At 58.1% G+C, this 15,062-nt stretch overlaps 1 protein-coding gene and 1 long non-coding RNA gene across 10 annotated transcripts; one reads left to right on the top strand and one right to left on the bottom strand.

The window, feature by feature from the left end:
* Positions 1 to 674: 674 nt before the first annotated feature.
* On the top strand, positions 675 to 9,149 carry SSH3 (slingshot protein phosphatase 3). 3 transcript variants are annotated; one of them, XM_053202861.1, is made up of 14 exons: positions 690 to 1,070; positions 1,595 to 1,632; positions 2,215 to 2,446; positions 3,631 to 3,749; positions 3,830 to 3,901; positions 4,254 to 4,319; positions 4,435 to 4,623; positions 4,707 to 4,800; positions 5,189 to 5,317; positions 5,395 to 5,441; positions 6,179 to 6,325; positions 6,530 to 6,730; positions 6,821 to 7,094; positions 8,160 to 9,149. In XM_053202861.1, exons 1-14 carry the CDS (start codon positions 1,005 to 1,007, stop codon positions 8,430 to 8,432), a joined length of 1,947 nt encoding a protein of 648 aa, XP_053058836.1. In that variant the 5' UTR covers positions 690 to 1,004; the 3' UTR covers positions 8,433 to 9,149. The 3 variants fall into 3 exon arrangements, with proteins under 3 accessions (XP_053058834.1, XP_053058836.1, XP_053058835.1); XM_053202860.1 differs by having other exon boundaries at positions 697 to 1,070; positions 1,592 to 1,632; XM_053202859.1 differs by having other exon boundaries at positions 675 to 1,070; positions 6,179 to 6,730.
* On the bottom strand, positions 3,194 to 12,291 carry LOC113595449 (uncharacterized). Of its 7 annotated transcripts, none has more exons than XR_008290243.1 (7): positions 12,144 to 12,291; positions 10,805 to 10,972; positions 7,703 to 10,317; positions 4,513 to 7,616; positions 4,240 to 4,381; positions 3,673 to 3,887; positions 3,194 to 3,483 (listed from the first exon to the last, which is right to left on the bottom strand). It is a non-coding gene; the product is annotated as an uncharacterized LOC113595449 (long non-coding RNA). The 7 variants fall into 7 exon arrangements; XR_008290242.1 differs by having other exon boundaries at positions 4,513 to 7,702; positions 7,836 to 10,317; XR_008290240.1 differs by having other exon boundaries at positions 3,197 to 3,483; positions 4,513 to 8,018; positions 10,159 to 10,317; positions 12,144 to 12,290.
* Between the last annotated feature and the right edge of the window lie 2,771 nt (positions 12,292 to 15,062).

The following is a 15,062-nucleotide window of genomic DNA, read 5'->3' as shown; positions in this document are numbered from 1 at the left end:
ACAAACCAACATACGTCAAGTCCCTTACAGAGTATGTGCCTCACAAACGTCCGCTCCCTGTAGTCTTGTTCCACCTATTGGGGACCCAGGTTCCTCCTGCCACTTACTCGGGCTTTCCCAGAACTCACCCCTGCTCCTGTCAAGGAGGGGAAAGGCTGGGCCTCCAGACTATTCCCAACCAACTGGGAGGAGCCCCCTGCACCCCAGGCCTGGGTTCCTGCCTGTTCTATCCGAGCATGTTCTATCTGAGTGACTTTGGACAAGTCCCTTCCCAGGCTGCAGTGTGAGCCTGCTCAACTCTGCCCTGCTCACCTCCAAGGTGGCCCTGAGGATGGCCTGTGATCCTGCGATGGGTTAATTCTAAGTTCTGCCTGGTTTCCCCCGAAGCTCTGCATGTCTCCCAATGATTGTGCAGAGAGTGGAAGCATGAGGGCCAGTCAGCAAGAAGAAATAATTTGGGGGTGCCCTCCAACTTAAGACCTACTATGTCTGATCCTCTCCGAGACCTGTGTCCCCAGTCCTGCCTCCCTAGGTGCCAATCTGGGTAACTGAACGGTTGAAGCCCAAAGCAGAACTCAGGTGACCTAGGTGGGCGGAGCCAGGAGGGCAGGGGCAGGGGCGCCTCCAAGAAGGAGGGACCCAACCCCGGAACCCCGGAACGAAGACTGCAAGTTGCCGGACCTCTGGCCACTTCCCTCCCAGTCGCCGCGCTCCGCACCTGCGCCCCGCCCCGGGCCCGCCTCCAAAGTGCTGGGGGGGCGGGGGCGAGGCGGCCGAACCGAGGAGACGCAAAGGGAGGGGCGGCGGCTGCTCGGTGCTGGCTCCGCAGACCGGGTTGGACGCGGGCTGGACGCGCGTCTGGCCCTTTAAGGGCCGCCCCCGAGGAGGTGCCAGGCCCTGGTGGCTCCGGTCTCTCCTTCCTGGTCCTGCGGGGCAGGGACTGTCCGTGGGGCCGTGGTAGGGCACCGTACCCGGACGGGCCCAGGTGTGCCGGGCCTGGCCCCATGGCCCTGGTCACAGTGAGCCGCTCCCCTCCGGCCAGCGGCCACTCCACGCCTGTAGGGCCCACGGTAAGTCTGGCTTTGCCGTGCTCCGGCCCACGCAGTTGGCTGCCAGCTGGGCCCCGGGGAGCGCGTCCTGCCCACTGCCAGCCTCCCCTTGAGGCTGGGGGTGTGGGAAGGGGGACCCTAAGTGTCTCGCTGGAGGGGACTGGGAGGGGGTCTGGAGGCTCCCAAGAACTTAGACCAAGGCAAGATCCGGAGCCCCGAACACCAGCCCAGCCTGCGGAGGCCCTACCCTCTTCCAGGCCCAGATCTGGGCCAACCCCTTGGACACCTCCAGCACCCCCACCCACTCACCCCAGCTGCCCTACCTGGACCTTTGCCCAGGCCCCCCCCCCCCCCCCCCCCCGTGCCTCCAGGTGGGGAGTGGACTGGGGTGGGAAGGGATCTGACATCTTTCCTGGTTCCAGTCTCCAGTTGGGGGGTGGGGCGATCCCACCCCCACCCCCCACCCCCCACAAGCCTTGATAGCAGAGAGGAGAGTCCTTGCCACCCCCCACCTCACTCTGCCCCGGGGGCTGCTTTCTCAGCAGGACCAGGCATCCAAGCGGAGAAGCCGGCTCCAGCGAAGGTGAGCACCTCTCCCGGACAGACAACTACCTCCAGCTGCCAGGCCTGGCCCCTGCCCTACTGGAGGACTCGGCCCGAACCAACTACTGCATATGTGGGGCAATGTTGCTGGTGGGCACAGTGGGCTTGCAGTGCTGACCGGGCTGCCTTTGCTTTTATCTTCCTCCCGGTCAGTCGGGGCTCCTCCACCACTATTCTGGACCCTGGCTCGGGCCAGTAGTCACAAACCAAAGGGCAGGGATGGGACAGCAGAGCCCAAGGGCTCCTGGGTCCCCACCAAGTTTACAGCATCTCCTGAGATAGGCAGGGGGGAAGGGAAAGGGAGCAACCCTTGCCCCCCCCCCCCCTTAAACAAGTGGCTCGGGGGCTTGGCAGCCTCCAAGACAGTAGTTCCCCAAATGTGGTGGCCTCAGCACTTGGGAACTCCTTAGAAATGCACATTCTCAGGCCTCCACCCCAGACCTGTTGACTCCCCCGGGACGGGGCCCAACACTTGTTCTAACAAGCCTGGTGGGTGAATCTGATGCATGTCTGCCCTGAGGGGGATGACGGACGTAAAGTGGTTTCCCTGCTGCCCTGCCAGGCAGAGCTTTGCAGTGCTCCGTGGGGCTGTCCTGGGACTGCAGGACGGAGAGGACAATGGAGAAGCAGCTGACGCTGGCCCTGAGGCAGTGGAGGGACCCCTGGGGGAAGAACAGCCCCACAGCGACCAGACAGACGATGGGCAGGGGCCCCAGAGTCCCCAGAAGCAGCAGCAGAGTCAGCACCTGCACCTCATGGTGGAGCTGCTGAGGCCACAGGACGACATCCGCCTGGTGAGGGGCCGCCGAGCCCTCAGAGAAGGGGAGAGAGCCAGCTCTTGGGGGGGGGGGGGAGGCGAGGGTAGAAGGGAGCCAGCGTGTGTGTCTGCTGGGGAGCAGTGGTATGAGGGCAAGTAATACGGATCCCCCAAACCCTGATGAGCCTCCCGGTTCAGCTAGTTGCTTAAACAGGGCACGATCACATCTTCAGGTCTCTGGAGGAGCGGGAAATGATGGGGGTCTGCCCTGCATGAGCCTGTAAGGCCCGATCGGGTCCAAGAGCTGGGAATTACACGGAGGTGGGGTTCTGTGCAACCAGCACAGGACCTTCCTGACCCCATGAGTTGTGTGTACACCTCAGGCCTGGCCGGCTGCTCCGGAGGGCCTGCTGAGCTGGAGGGGCGCCAGGCGGGGTGGGGCACAGGTGGGAGCCGGTGGACCAGTTCCCAGATGCCTGTGGGGCATCCCACTGTCTGCAGCAAGATGGGAAAAACAAAATGGAGGCAGTCTTTCCGAAAGCTGAATTTATTCCACGGAAGCACTGTCCTTTGTTATGAGATTGTGTCTTTAGTATTTCTTTGATGAGAAACTTTTCTTGAATCAAATGATGGTAATGGCAAGTAGAAAAGGTTTTTGGGTTTTTTTTAAACCTCTTTCCTGGGCAGAAATTGAAAATGGGCAATGGGTGCTAGGCCCATTCTCCCCTTTTTTCCATACATACCCCCTTTGCGAAAAATCTTTTTTTTTTTTATTAAAAAAATTTTTTTTAATGTTTTATTTATTTTTGAGACAGAGAGAGACAGAGCATGAATGGGGGAGGGCCAGAGAGAGGGAGACACAGAATCTGAAACAGGCTCCAGGCTCGGAGCTGTCAGCCCAGAGCCTGACGCGGGGCTCGAACTCACGGACCGTGAGATCATGACCTGAGCCGAAGTCGGACGCTTAACCGACTGAGCCACCCAGGTGCCCCACGAAAAGTCTTCTTAAACATTCTGTTGGACCATGGAATCCCAAAGTTGGCAGCCACTGGGTTATAACTACCAATGTGGAACCTGGGAAGAAGAGGATGGGCACAGAGCAGGCAGGCAGCAGGTCTCTTCTAGGCCCACGTGTATGTCAGGTGGGGGGCGGGGGGCGGGGGATGCAGGGTCTTCTTGGGCCGCTGTGACCCTGGGCTTCCCCCTCCCCATCTTCTCCAGGCAGCCCAGCTGGAGGCGGCACGGCCCCCTCGGCTCCGCTACCTGCTGGTAGTTTCCACAAGAGAACATCAGAGCCAGGATGAGACAGTCCTCTTGGGAGTGGATTTCCCCGACAGCAGGTGCGAGCAGGGAGAGGAAGGGAGGGGGGCAAGGAAGTGAGATGCTGGGGAACAATGGCTTTTCTTCTGTCCCCTGCCAGCTCCCCGAGCTGCACCCTGGGCCTGGTCTTGCCTCTCTGGAGTGACACCCAGGTGTACCTAGATGGAGACGGGTAAGAGATGGCGACTGGAGGGAGGAGAGAGGGGAGAGGGCGGTCGGCAGGGTGATGGACCGGATAGGGTGACTGGGCAGTGGGGAGCAGTGGAAGAAACGCAGGCTGGGTATCTGGGGCCTGGGCCGACTCAGCTCCATCTCGGATTTGCTGTGTGACTCTAGGCAAGTCACCTAACTTCTCTGGGCCTCGGCCACCCCAGGTGTGGCAAATGGGGCTCATTTTGAAGCCCAAATGCTGTGTATGTACGTATTCTGAGGGCCAGCCTCACGAGGTGGCAAGTGGGTTGGCCTCTCAGGAGCTCTGTCCCAGAGCCTGGAGTTGGATTCTACCCGCACCTGGTCTCCCTCAGGGGCTTCAGTGTGACGTCCGGTGGGCAGAGCCGAATCTTCAAGCCCATCTCCATCCAGACCATGTGGTAAGGGTTAGGGCGGCCCCGGTCTCCGGCCGGCCTCCTCTTCTCAGAGCCGGTTGGAGGGTCTGGGGAGGGGCGGCAGGGAGGAGAGTGTGACCCAGCCCCTCCTCTGTCCTAGGGCCACACTCCAGGTGTTGCACCAGGCATGTGAGGCGGCTCTTGGCAGCGGTCTTGTGCCAGGGGGTAGTGCCCTTACCTGGGCTGGATACTACCAGGACAGACTGAGCTCTGACCAGAGCTGCCTCAACGAGTGGATGGCCATGGCCGACCTGGAATCCCTGCGGCCTCCCAGCGCCGAGCCTGGCCGGTCAGTGCAGGCAGGGGAGGAGAGGAGAGGGTGCCATGGGGGAGCCGGGAAGGGGTTCTTGGACTGACGGGCTCGGCTCCCAGGCCCTCAGAGCAGGAGCGGATGGAGCAGGCGATCCGGGCTGAGCTGTGGGAGGTGCTGGACACCAGCGACCTGGAGAGCGTCACTTCCAAAGAGGTGGGCCGGGGGGTTCCGTGTCTGGCTCAGTCGGTGCTGCATGCAACTCTTGACATCGGGGTCATGAGTTCAAGCCCCCACGTCTTGTGTAGAGCTTACTCAAAAAAAATAATAAAAGCTGGGCTGGTGCTGGGGAGGAGCAGGGGCCAGGAGAGAGCTGGGCCCCGGGCCGGGGGTGGGGGTGGGGGTGGGGGTAGGGGTGGGGAATCCTCCCACGGGGGCAGAGCTTTCCCCCAGTCCTGAGCCAGTCCCCCACGCCTGGCTTCAGCTCCTCTGTCTAGATGGACAGGTGCTGTCCTCTGAGGCCCCGGAGGGAAGGGCGGAGCATCAGGACTCTTGCAAGGCACCCCCAACCCCAGCCTCTCCCCCCCTTTGGCTCCGCCTGCAGATCCGCCAGGCCCTGGAGTTGCGCCTGGGCCGTCCTCTCCAACAGTACCGCGACTTCATTGATAACCAGATGCTGCTGCTCATGGCCCAGCAAGACCGAGCCTCCCGCATCTTCCCCCACCTCTACCTGGTGAGCAGCAGGGTGAGGGCGGCTTGAGGGCGCCGCAGGTGGGGGAGACGGAGGGTGAAGCTTCTGTCCCTCCTCAGGGCTCAGAGTGGAATGCGGCAAACCTGGAGGAGCTCCAGAGGAACAGGTAGGGCTCTGGGCCCTCAGGACCACCTACCCTGTGTCTTCCCCTTCCCCTGGCCTCACCCCAAGGGGCAACCTGGCCAGAAACCCCCAGATCCCCCCCCCCCCGCCGAGCAGCTGCTAGCTCTGCCTCCGACCCCCTTCCCCCCCCCCCCCCGGCAAGGTCTTGGGGGCCTGCTGGCAGCTCCCCTGGGCCGCTTCCTCCCCACTCTGTAAAGCAAGCCCCATATGGAAGGCCGCAGTGACACAGAGAAGAGGGGCGGCAGTGGGGTGGGCGCCCCGAGGGCCTTTCCCAAGCGGAAAAGCCCCTCTCCACCTGACCACGTCTCACAGAGACAGGCAGGGGGGCTGGCTGCCTGCCCTCCTTGGTTCCTGCCATTTGTCCCCCACGGGCTCTCAGGAAACCTACTGTGGCCCCCGTCACCGTCACCCAGCTGCTGCAGATCCACCCGGTCTCAGCTTAGATCAAAGCTGTCCTCCCACTGGCTTCTGAGACTAGTAGGCTTAGTGCTTCAGTCAGCCCAGCAGCTACCTGGACCAGAGGGGGAAACTCAAACCCCGGTGGGGCGGCACGATTCGCTCAGGGTCACGGCCATCTTCTCCTCCCCTCACAACTGCACCGTCCCCACCCGACTCTCAGAACCAAGGACTAAACAGAACCAGCAGGGTCGGCCGGGTCTGCTGGCCAATGGGCCTGGTGCCCCTGGCAACGTCAGCCGGGCCGCATACCCTCTGCTACAGGGTCAGCCACATCTTGAACGTGGCCCGCGAGATTGACAACTTCTACCCCGATCGCTTCATCTACCACAACGTGCGCCTCTGGGATGAGGAGTCAGCCCAGCTGCTACCCCACTGGAAGGAGACACACGGCTTCGTGGAGGCCGCGAGGTGGGGCTCCGCCTGCCCCAGCTTCAAGCGGTCCCCTTGCCTCTTCCCTCCGGCTCAGGACCTCTCCCGGCCCTCAGGGTCTCGACTCCCTCCTCTGCTCTGGGCTCTGGGCGGAGCACTCCCTGTCCTTCTCCCACACCGCAGGGCCCCTCACAGCGATGGGGCGGGGAAGGGGGGGGTGCTGACCGTGTTCTGCCTCCACAGAGCACAGGGCACTCGGGTGCTAGTCCACTGCAAGATGGGCGTCAGCCGCTCAGCTGCCACGGTGATAGCTTATGCCATGAAGCAGTATGGCTGGAGTCTGGAGCAGGCTCTGCGCCACGTGCAGGAGCTCCGGCCCATCGCCCGCCCCAACCCCGGCTTTCTGCGCCAGCTGCAGACCTACCAGGGCATCTTGACCGCCAGGTACGAGCCGGGGCCCGGGAGCAGGTGGGTGTGGGCGCTGGGCGTGGCTGCTGGGTCACTCAAGGCTGACTGAGGCCCACCTCTTTCCAGCCGGCAGAGCCACATCTGGGAGCAGAAAGTGGGTGGGGCTTCCCCAGAGGAGCCCCTCGCCCCGGAGATGTCTACACCATTCCCGCCTCTTCCGCCGGAACCAGGGGGCAGTGGGGAGGCGAAGGCTATGGGTTTGGAGGAGAGCCGGTCAGCCCTGAAAGAGGAGCCTGGGCCACGGCCCCGTATCAACCTCCGAGGGGTCATGAGGTCCATCAGCCTCCTGGAGCCTTCCTCGGAGCTGGAAAGCATTTCAGGGGCCAGTGATCTGCCAGAGGTGAGGCTGGAGCTAGGGAAGGAGCCCAGACTGAGGCACATCAGGGGACAGAAGTAGGAGGGGCAGATGGCAGGAGGAAGGAGAGAGACCAGGACCGGGGCCCAACTTCCCATGGGGACCATTCCCTGGGCAGCTCACTTCTGTCCCCTCAAAGCAGCCAAGGAGACCTCGCAGGCGGTCGGTGAGCACTGCCCTCCGTGGGAGCTGCAGAGCAGCCATGGGGCCGGAGGCACCTGCGTGGGCTTCTCAGCCGAGCCAGCCCCGGGGTGAAGGCTGCAGACAACTCTCAGCCCGATGAAAGGACTTGCTTCCTGAGGGGCAGGGCTGCCCAGCCATGGCACGAGCATCCTCCCCAGGCCAAGAGCTGGACACCCAACTGCCAACCCCAGACGAGGTGGAGAAGATGCTCTGCGGCCCCTCCCAAATCTGAGGGGAACCCACCAGAGGATGGGGTACAGAGGGGTCATGGCACTCACGTGACCAAATACGGGCTGGGCAGTTGAGCATCCTCTGTGCTAAGTGCTGCAGGGCACAAGCAGAAGACCAGAGACTAGCCTTTGCCTTAGGAAGCCAGACCCACCACGGGACTGGAGGCCAAGATGGCTGACCTGAGGAGAGAGAGCTCCTTACAGAGGGCGGGAACATTTGGGAGAGGCTTCCTGGAGGAGGTGGCACTGGGTATGGATGGTTGATGGGTGAGCGAGCGTGGGTGTTCCTAAAGGTAGTGTCTTCACTCGGTACCCGGAAGGTGTTTCACCTGCAGCTCTCAGGACTGACTGCACAAAGGCAGGGGGGCAAGAGGAGGAGGAGGGGGCCTCAAGGATATGGCAGGTGCAGGGGAGCTCAGGAGGGCTTCTGGGGCCAGAAGGAAGACCGGTGGGGGCCAAGGAGCAGGGCAGTGGGGCGGGGCTGCTATCTTCCCTCCTATGGAAATACGACCATGAGTAGCTCAGATTTTCTACATTCACTTAACATTCCACACCTACCCCTTCCCAGGCTTTGTGCTCAATAACTCTGCCCTGGAAAGACTTCTCAGTGATTCTTCTTGCACTCTGACCCTTCTAGGTGTTTTCTTCAAACGACTCTTCAGAAGAAGACCCTCCGGTGCCCTTCCCTCAGCTCTCAAAGGCCAAGGGAGGCGAGCCGGGTCCCAAGGGGCCTTGGCCTGCCCTGAAGTCCCACCAGTCTGTGGTTGCCCTCAACAGCGCCGCCCTGGTGGCCAGCCGGACCCGGGCCTTGCAGGAGCAGGCAGAGGCCGGCCGTTCCTCCACACCCAGGCTCCGGAAGGTGGTGAGGCAGGCCAGTGTGGATGGCAGTGGGGAGGAGGGCGAGGCCTGAGCCCTCACACATGCTCATGGCCCCCTAGACACAAATAGAGGCGCCTGAACATGGCTCCTGGGACGAGCGCCCTTCATTCCTGTCAGCTTGTCCACGTTCCTTTTAGCTCCTCCCCAGTGGCCCCGAGATTCCATCACTACAGCCTCAGCTCCTATGGCCTTAAGTCTCAGACATGTCCACCTTTCCAAGGGCTCAAGATCTTCTCTATAACGGGGATGTGACAGAGACTGAAAGTGCCTTTGGGGGCCAGAGCACCTTGCCTCATTCCCAGCTGCTGCCTGAAACACTCACTTGCAGCCAGGGAATAAACCCAGTGAAGAAAGGCTCATGCTTCCTCCCTCACCCACTCCCATGTGCCTCACCCCTGCCCCTCTTCATTCCTGGGGTCCGCTAGGCCAGAGAACCAGTGGCCCTTAAAGGCCAAGAGTAACCTCAGTTCCCAGTTCTGGAGGCTCTGAGGAGCAGAGAGCGGTCCCGCCGATGGGGCCTTCCTCCCGCACGCCACAACCAGCCTGTCTTCTGCTGTTGTACCCCGCCCCACGCCACTCCCAGACAGCAGTGCACTGGGTCACAGGGCACCAGGCCAAAGAAAGTCTTCTTCTTGTCCTTTACGGCCTCTGGCCAGTTTTTCACAGTCTTAATAGTATCTGGCTTTGTACTTAGAAATGAAAAAAAAAAAAAAAAACATTTTCATATTATTTTCACTTTTATGATAAAGCTGTGTGCCTCTAAGTCTGATTCTTCTCTGGTTACACACGGAGTTTGGCCTCTCTTAGCCCTTCCGGCCTCCTCATAGCAACCACCAGGTGTCTTTAGGCAGGCCCCGTTTTGGAGGACTGGCGGGGTGGGAGGGTAGTGGTGGGGTGGGGCCGGAAGAGGAATGGGGGAGAGAAGAGGGGAGACCAGTGTTATCTCCCTCACTACCTAGGGCAGGGCCTGGGTAAATGTTAGCTGCCCCTGCGCCCGTCAGGCAGGTTGGGGTGGGGGACAAGTCTACGCCGGGCAGCAGGTGCTTGGCTCTGTTGGGACAGCTGAAGCGAGTTACCCATGAGGAAGTGGGAGCTGCCGACGCCTATCTGGACAGGACCAAGCCTGTTCTGGAAGCTAAGGCTCTGTTTGGACACTTGATGATTGTTCTCGAGCACACTGTGGGCCCCAAGAATCTTCCTCTTGCTACAGTGCAAGACAGCCTGATCTTCCAAGCCAGTCCCTCCCTGTCAAGGAAGAAGGACCCTCGATGGGCCCTCCCCTTCTGCATCCAGGTTCCTTTTGCTCTTTACTGTTCAAACAGAGTAAGTTACTCCATTTTTGTCACTTCTGTCTTCTCTTCCCAAGATCATATCCTCTGCCCCATAAACACACTACTTCGGTTGGGGGCGGGGGGTGGATATGCAACTCCTTCCTTCAAAGCAGACTCAGAGGTAGGAGCTGGCACCACTTGAGAACTCATGCCCCATTTTAAGGGCATTTCTCACCTAGACCCCAGTGGGACCCCAGCACTATTCTACTCCTAGAGTATCAAGGGACAAGAAACTTGGGATCTAGCCCTGGCTTTGCCACTTATAACTCACCTCACTTCAAGTCTCTGTTTCTTTCTGTAAAACAAAGGGATTAGACTAGGAAATCCCTAAGTGCCCCCTTCCCACTTTGATATGTTAATGATACATGTCACCTACACATTGACAGAATTCACCCCCAACATGCTCTCTAGAAGAACCATGTGTACCTGTGTGTAGGTGACATGCCTAGGGTCCCAGGTGGGGTCCAGAGAGGCTCGCCTGATTCTTGATCCACCTCGCTGGTCCACCCTTCTGAGCAAACAGTGGGGCTGCCTGTCATCCTCCAGCCAACCATGCGTCTCACCCAGGCTGCCCTTTCAGCAGTCCTAAGCCAGGGTTAGGGGCAGGTAGGGTGACAATGTCAGGAAGGAAGCCAAGGCCAGGCCCTGCCTTCCTACAGCCTCTGCGGCTGGGAATGGAGAGTCCTATCACGAACTCAGAGCTAGGGGCTGACCAGAATCTATGGACAGGAACAACTGGCTGGCTCTCAGTTGGTAGAGCAACTGATAATCTTGATCTCAGGGTCGTGAGTTCGAGCCCCACATTGGGTGTAGAGATTACTTTAAAAGAATGCAAATGATTTCACACACACACACACACACACACACACACCTCACACAAATTGCTAAAGGGGCAAAAAAAGTTAAAAAAAAAAAGATATACAATGAAAAGTATGTGTCCTTTAGATCTTATTTTCCAATCCTTCACAGGCAGCATTGTTTCAGCTTCTTCTGAGTCCCTCCAAAGACGTTCCATGCTTATGTCATCAAATATATTTATGTATTGTTTTAAAAACATAAATTATAGGGGCACCTGGGTGGCTCAGTTGGTTAAGCGTGACTGGTGGTTTCCGCTCAGGTCTCCGGGTTTCATGAGTCTGAGCCCCGCATCGGGTTCTGCACTGGAAGTGGTGCGGAGTCTGCTTGGGATTCTCTCTGTCTCCCTCTCTGTCTCTGCTCCTCCCCCACTTGTGCTCTGTCTCTTCCAAAATAAACAAATAAACGTAAAAAAAAAAAACATAAATTACAGCATATTAACATTGACACTTTGACATTTTTTTCATAGCACAAAGAGTGGCACATCAGTTCAGAAAGCTCTGCCTAATTCCTAAAACAATCATACACATTCTATTCTGTGGACTCCATTTATTTAAGTGCTCATCTACTAAAGAACATTCAGGTTGCTTATGGATATATATTTTTTTCATTCCACGTAATGCTTAAGTACTCTTGCATATACTTTCTGGTGCACACAGGGCCACTAAACCTGTAGGACATATTTCTTTTTTTTTTTTTAATGTTTTTATTTATTTTTGAGACACAGAGAGACAGAGTATGAGCGGGGGAGGGGCAGAGAGAGGGAGACACAGAATCTGAAGCAGGCTCCAGACTCTGAGCTGTCAGTACAGAGCCCGACGTGGGGCTTGAACTCTAGGACTGTGGGGATGCTTAACCGACTGAGCCACCCAGGCGCCTACTGTAGGACATATTTCTAGAATTGCTGAAGCAAAGGGTATATGCATTTAATCTGGAAGGCATTGCCTAATTTCCCTCCACGAAGTTGCACCAATGTACAGCAAACAGGAATGTCTGTGCGTGTCCTTAAAGGACTGTCCAGCCTACACCACAACAACGTCATCTCCAGCGAATCTTAACAACACTCCCAGAGAAGAAAAAACACGCATTATAATTACCACGTTTTGGAAACAGGAAACTGAGGCCCAGAGAAGTAACTGAGTGATAGGGCCTGAAATCGATCCTAAGTTTCTAGATCTCAGCCCAGAGGCCGAACTCGGAGGGACAGGGCGGCGTCCAACTCGCACTGCTTTTTCACCAGTTCTGCTCAAGGCCGTCGCTCGCAAATCCCACGTCGACTCCCACCCGCAGCGGGAGCCTCTCGGGAGCCGGGCCGGTCGCCCAGCCCAGACGCGAACCCTTGTCCGAAGCTCGCCTCCCTCGGACAGCAGGTGCCTCCCAGCAACCCCCTTCCCAGAGTTCTCCCTCCACCCGGCCCCGGTCGGCCGGGGCCAGGGAGGCCCCTCGTCAGGACTACATTTCAAACGGCACAACTGAACGCGGCGAAGAGAGCGCGTCCCGGCCTCTTCCCCCTACACCCTAGACACCTCAGAGCCTCGGCTGCCAGGAGTAACTACCTTTCAGGCCTCCGCGGCCTCTCCTACGCCGGCAGCGCTCGGCCTGGGGGCAGTGGGGGAAACGACCCCGGAGGCGCGGAACCCACCGCGATGCTCGGGCGCCATCTCGCGTCCGTGCCTTTGGCCGCCGGGTGGCAGCCCGGAACTACGATTCCCACCGTGCCTAGCGCGTCCGCGCAGGCGCGAAGAGCCTCTCTCGTTTCCATGGGAACCTCGCCCTCTAGGGTCCCAGGTGCTTGACTTCTGCGCGGCGCGTGGCTGTTGTTCCCCCTCAGGTGCCCTCGCGCTAGGCTGGGTCTGCGGACAGCCGAGGGGGCAGAATAGGGGGCTCGAGGGGAGGAGGCCAGGCGGTTCTGCCTCCCGGGACCAGCGCTGCCAAATTCTCGGCGTCCGGCGGTCCGCGCGCTTCCTGGGCCTCGGAGTTTGAGGCGGAGGGGCCCGGGGAGGCCCGGGTTGGCGAGGCCAGCGTCCGTCCGGCTCTGACCCGCGCAGCCCGCCTCGCTCCGCGCCAGCGCCCTGTCCCCGGCCGAAAGCCTGCGCGCCGCAGACAGGTACTGCCGGGGCGCGGGTCGGGCGCGGCCGCCCGCGAGATGGGTGGCGCCGCAGGTGAGCGTGGAGGGGCGCCGGCCGGGCAAGGCAGGGAGCGCCCCCGGGGTTGAGTCCGGCTCTGCCTCTCATGGGTCCGGGACCCGGGGCTCACCAAACGTGGCTTCAGTTCCTCCTCCGTCAAGTGGGGCTTGGGCTGGAATTCTAGGGCACCTTGCGATCCCGTTGCAGAGCAGCCTCTGGCTCCGTGCCACGGGGGGCGGGGGGGGGGGGGGACAAGTCCCTTTATCTCTCTGAGCCCGTTTTCCTCTATTGCAAAGTGACGAGGTTGAAGCAGATGATCTTTATGGTCTCTTCTAGAGAATATGGGATCATTACCCCCACAGTGCGCCCCGCGTGCCAGACACGGGGAGCTGGATGGTTTTGAGCGACAATCTCAGCTCAGGATCTGGAGTCAGAGAAACTTGGGTGTGTGGTTTTGGACAAATTTATCACATCTCTTGAACCTCGGTTTCATCAGTTGCAAAACCAGGGGTAATCATACTGTCACCTCAAGTGTTTGAAGGTTAAATGAGATAATGCACGTAAGTTTTTAGCCCTAGGCCTGCACCTAGTAAGCGTTGTCCCAAGTCCCAGCCATCATTTCCGATACTTTAAAGAACATTCCGGGGCGCCTGGGTGGCTCAGTCGGTTGAGCGTCCGACTTCGGCTCAGGTCATGACCTCTCGGTCTGTGAGTTTGAGCCCCCCTCCCCCCGTCGGGCTCTGTGCTGACAGCTCAGAGCCTGGAGCCTGCTTCAGATTCTGCGTCTCCCTCTCTCTCTGCCCATCCCCCGCTCATGCTCTGTCTCTCTCTCTCTGTCTCTCTCTCTCTCTCTCTCTCTGTCAAGAATAAATAAACATTAAAAAAGAAGAAGAAGAAGAAGAAGAAGAAGATTCCTTAGCTACCGTGAGACCTTTACCTAATTTTTGGAGTCATTTTTCTTGATGGGTAAATCCATTCTCCTAGGCAGGATGGTTTCATAGGCTGATTCCAATGGGGAAGCCTGAGTCTTCTTACCCAAGGCTGGATGCTCTCAACCTGTGTATCTCCTTCCTTCAGGAATAGTCTGAGTTCTATCATTACCACTTGGTAGGGAGGGAGCGTGCAAAGCCCAACACCATGCAGTGTTGAAAATACTTTTTCTTCCTTATAATTCATAGAAGATGTGAGCACCAGGGTGCCTGGGTGGCTCAGTCAGCTAAGCATCTGACTTCGGCTCAGATCATGAGCTGGCAGTGGTTCATGGGTTCGAGCCCCACGAAGGGCTCTGTGCTGACACCTCGGAGCCTGGAGCCTGCTTCGGATTCTGGGTCTGCTTCTCTCTCTGCCTCTACCCTGCACATGCTCTGTCTCCCTCAAAAATAAATAAACATTACCAAAAAAAAACCAAGATGTGAGCACTTACATGCTATGATGCAGAAACCGCAGAATATTGAATTATAATATTTATATAACATTTACCTAAGACCAGATGGATACACACACAATTGCAAGGAATACGTAAGAATCGTATGCTACTTGCATTGAGTTCTAACTTTGTATTCATTGGGAAAATCCCAACAAGGAATTTTAAGCTAGTGATAAAATGTATTATTTATTAAATCTGGGAACTCCCAGTGGCTTCACAAACAAGTTTCCATTCATCCAAAGAGTATCTGTATGAGGAAGCCACATTGTACGAATAGTTTTTGACCACGTATTATGTACCTGGCATTGTGTGGCGTGGTCTGAAGGATCCAGAGATGTGTGAGATGATCTTTGCCCTCAAGAAAACAGAGTCTGTAGAGAAGATCGACTATGCATACCAAACACGTAATACAAGAGCAACGTGACACATCATGAGAGAGATACAGGTGTGTACTGTGAACATTCAGAGGCCGGAGACACCACTGCTAAGTGGCTGTGTCATGAGAGCAGCAAGGAGCAGACAGCACTTCAGCGGGGCCTTGAGGGATGTAGACAATGTGGATGTGCCAGGGAGTGGGGAAAAGATACTGTGGGCACTCCCCACCCCCAGTAGCCCCGAGAATGGGGGAGAAATGTCTGGAGCCCCATCTAGATGTGAACTCTTAGAGAGCAGGGACTGGATTTTGATCAGTGTTTTGCTCCCAGCACAGCACACACGTGTAGGAAATATTAGTGGAGGAACAGGGGCTCTGAGTCTTGGCGAGACAAGCTATTATCCTGAGACCCTTGTGTTAAGCTTACACGCTGTCTTACAGACACCCCGGCAAGGGAAGAATGTGATCGGCAGGCGTTTGGGGGGCCATATCATTGGCATGTCTAGTACAGTGACTAGGAGTCAAGTGAATAGGGTCTGGTGGACGGGTA

Source organism: Acinonyx jubatus, chromosome D1 (genome assembly GCF_027475565.1).
Source record: "Acinonyx jubatus isolate Ajub_Pintada_27869175 chromosome D1, VMU_Ajub_asm_v1.0, whole genome shotgun sequence".
Taxonomy (NCBI): domain Eukaryota; kingdom Metazoa; phylum Chordata; class Mammalia; order Carnivora; family Felidae; genus Acinonyx; species Acinonyx jubatus.
Note: the sequence above shows the minus strand (reverse complement) of the source record. Positions and strands in the feature narration are given on the sequence as shown.

What these genes read in the sequence shown, in the direction of transcription:
- SSH3 (XM_053202859.1), top strand. Translation starts at nt 1,005, where the DNA reads ATGGCCCTGGTCACAGTGAGCCGCTCCCCTCCGGCCAGCGGCCACTCC. An exon ending in GTGGATTTCCCCGACAGCAG is followed by an intron (nt 3,750 to 3,829) that starts GTGCGAGCAGGG and finishes GTCCCCTGCCAG; the next exon opens with CTCCCCGAGCTGCACCCTGG. An exon ending in GTGTACCTAGATGGAGACGG is followed by an intron (nt 3,902 to 4,253) that starts GTAAGAGATGGC and finishes GGTCTCCCTCAG; the next exon opens with GGGCTTCAGTGTGACGTCCG.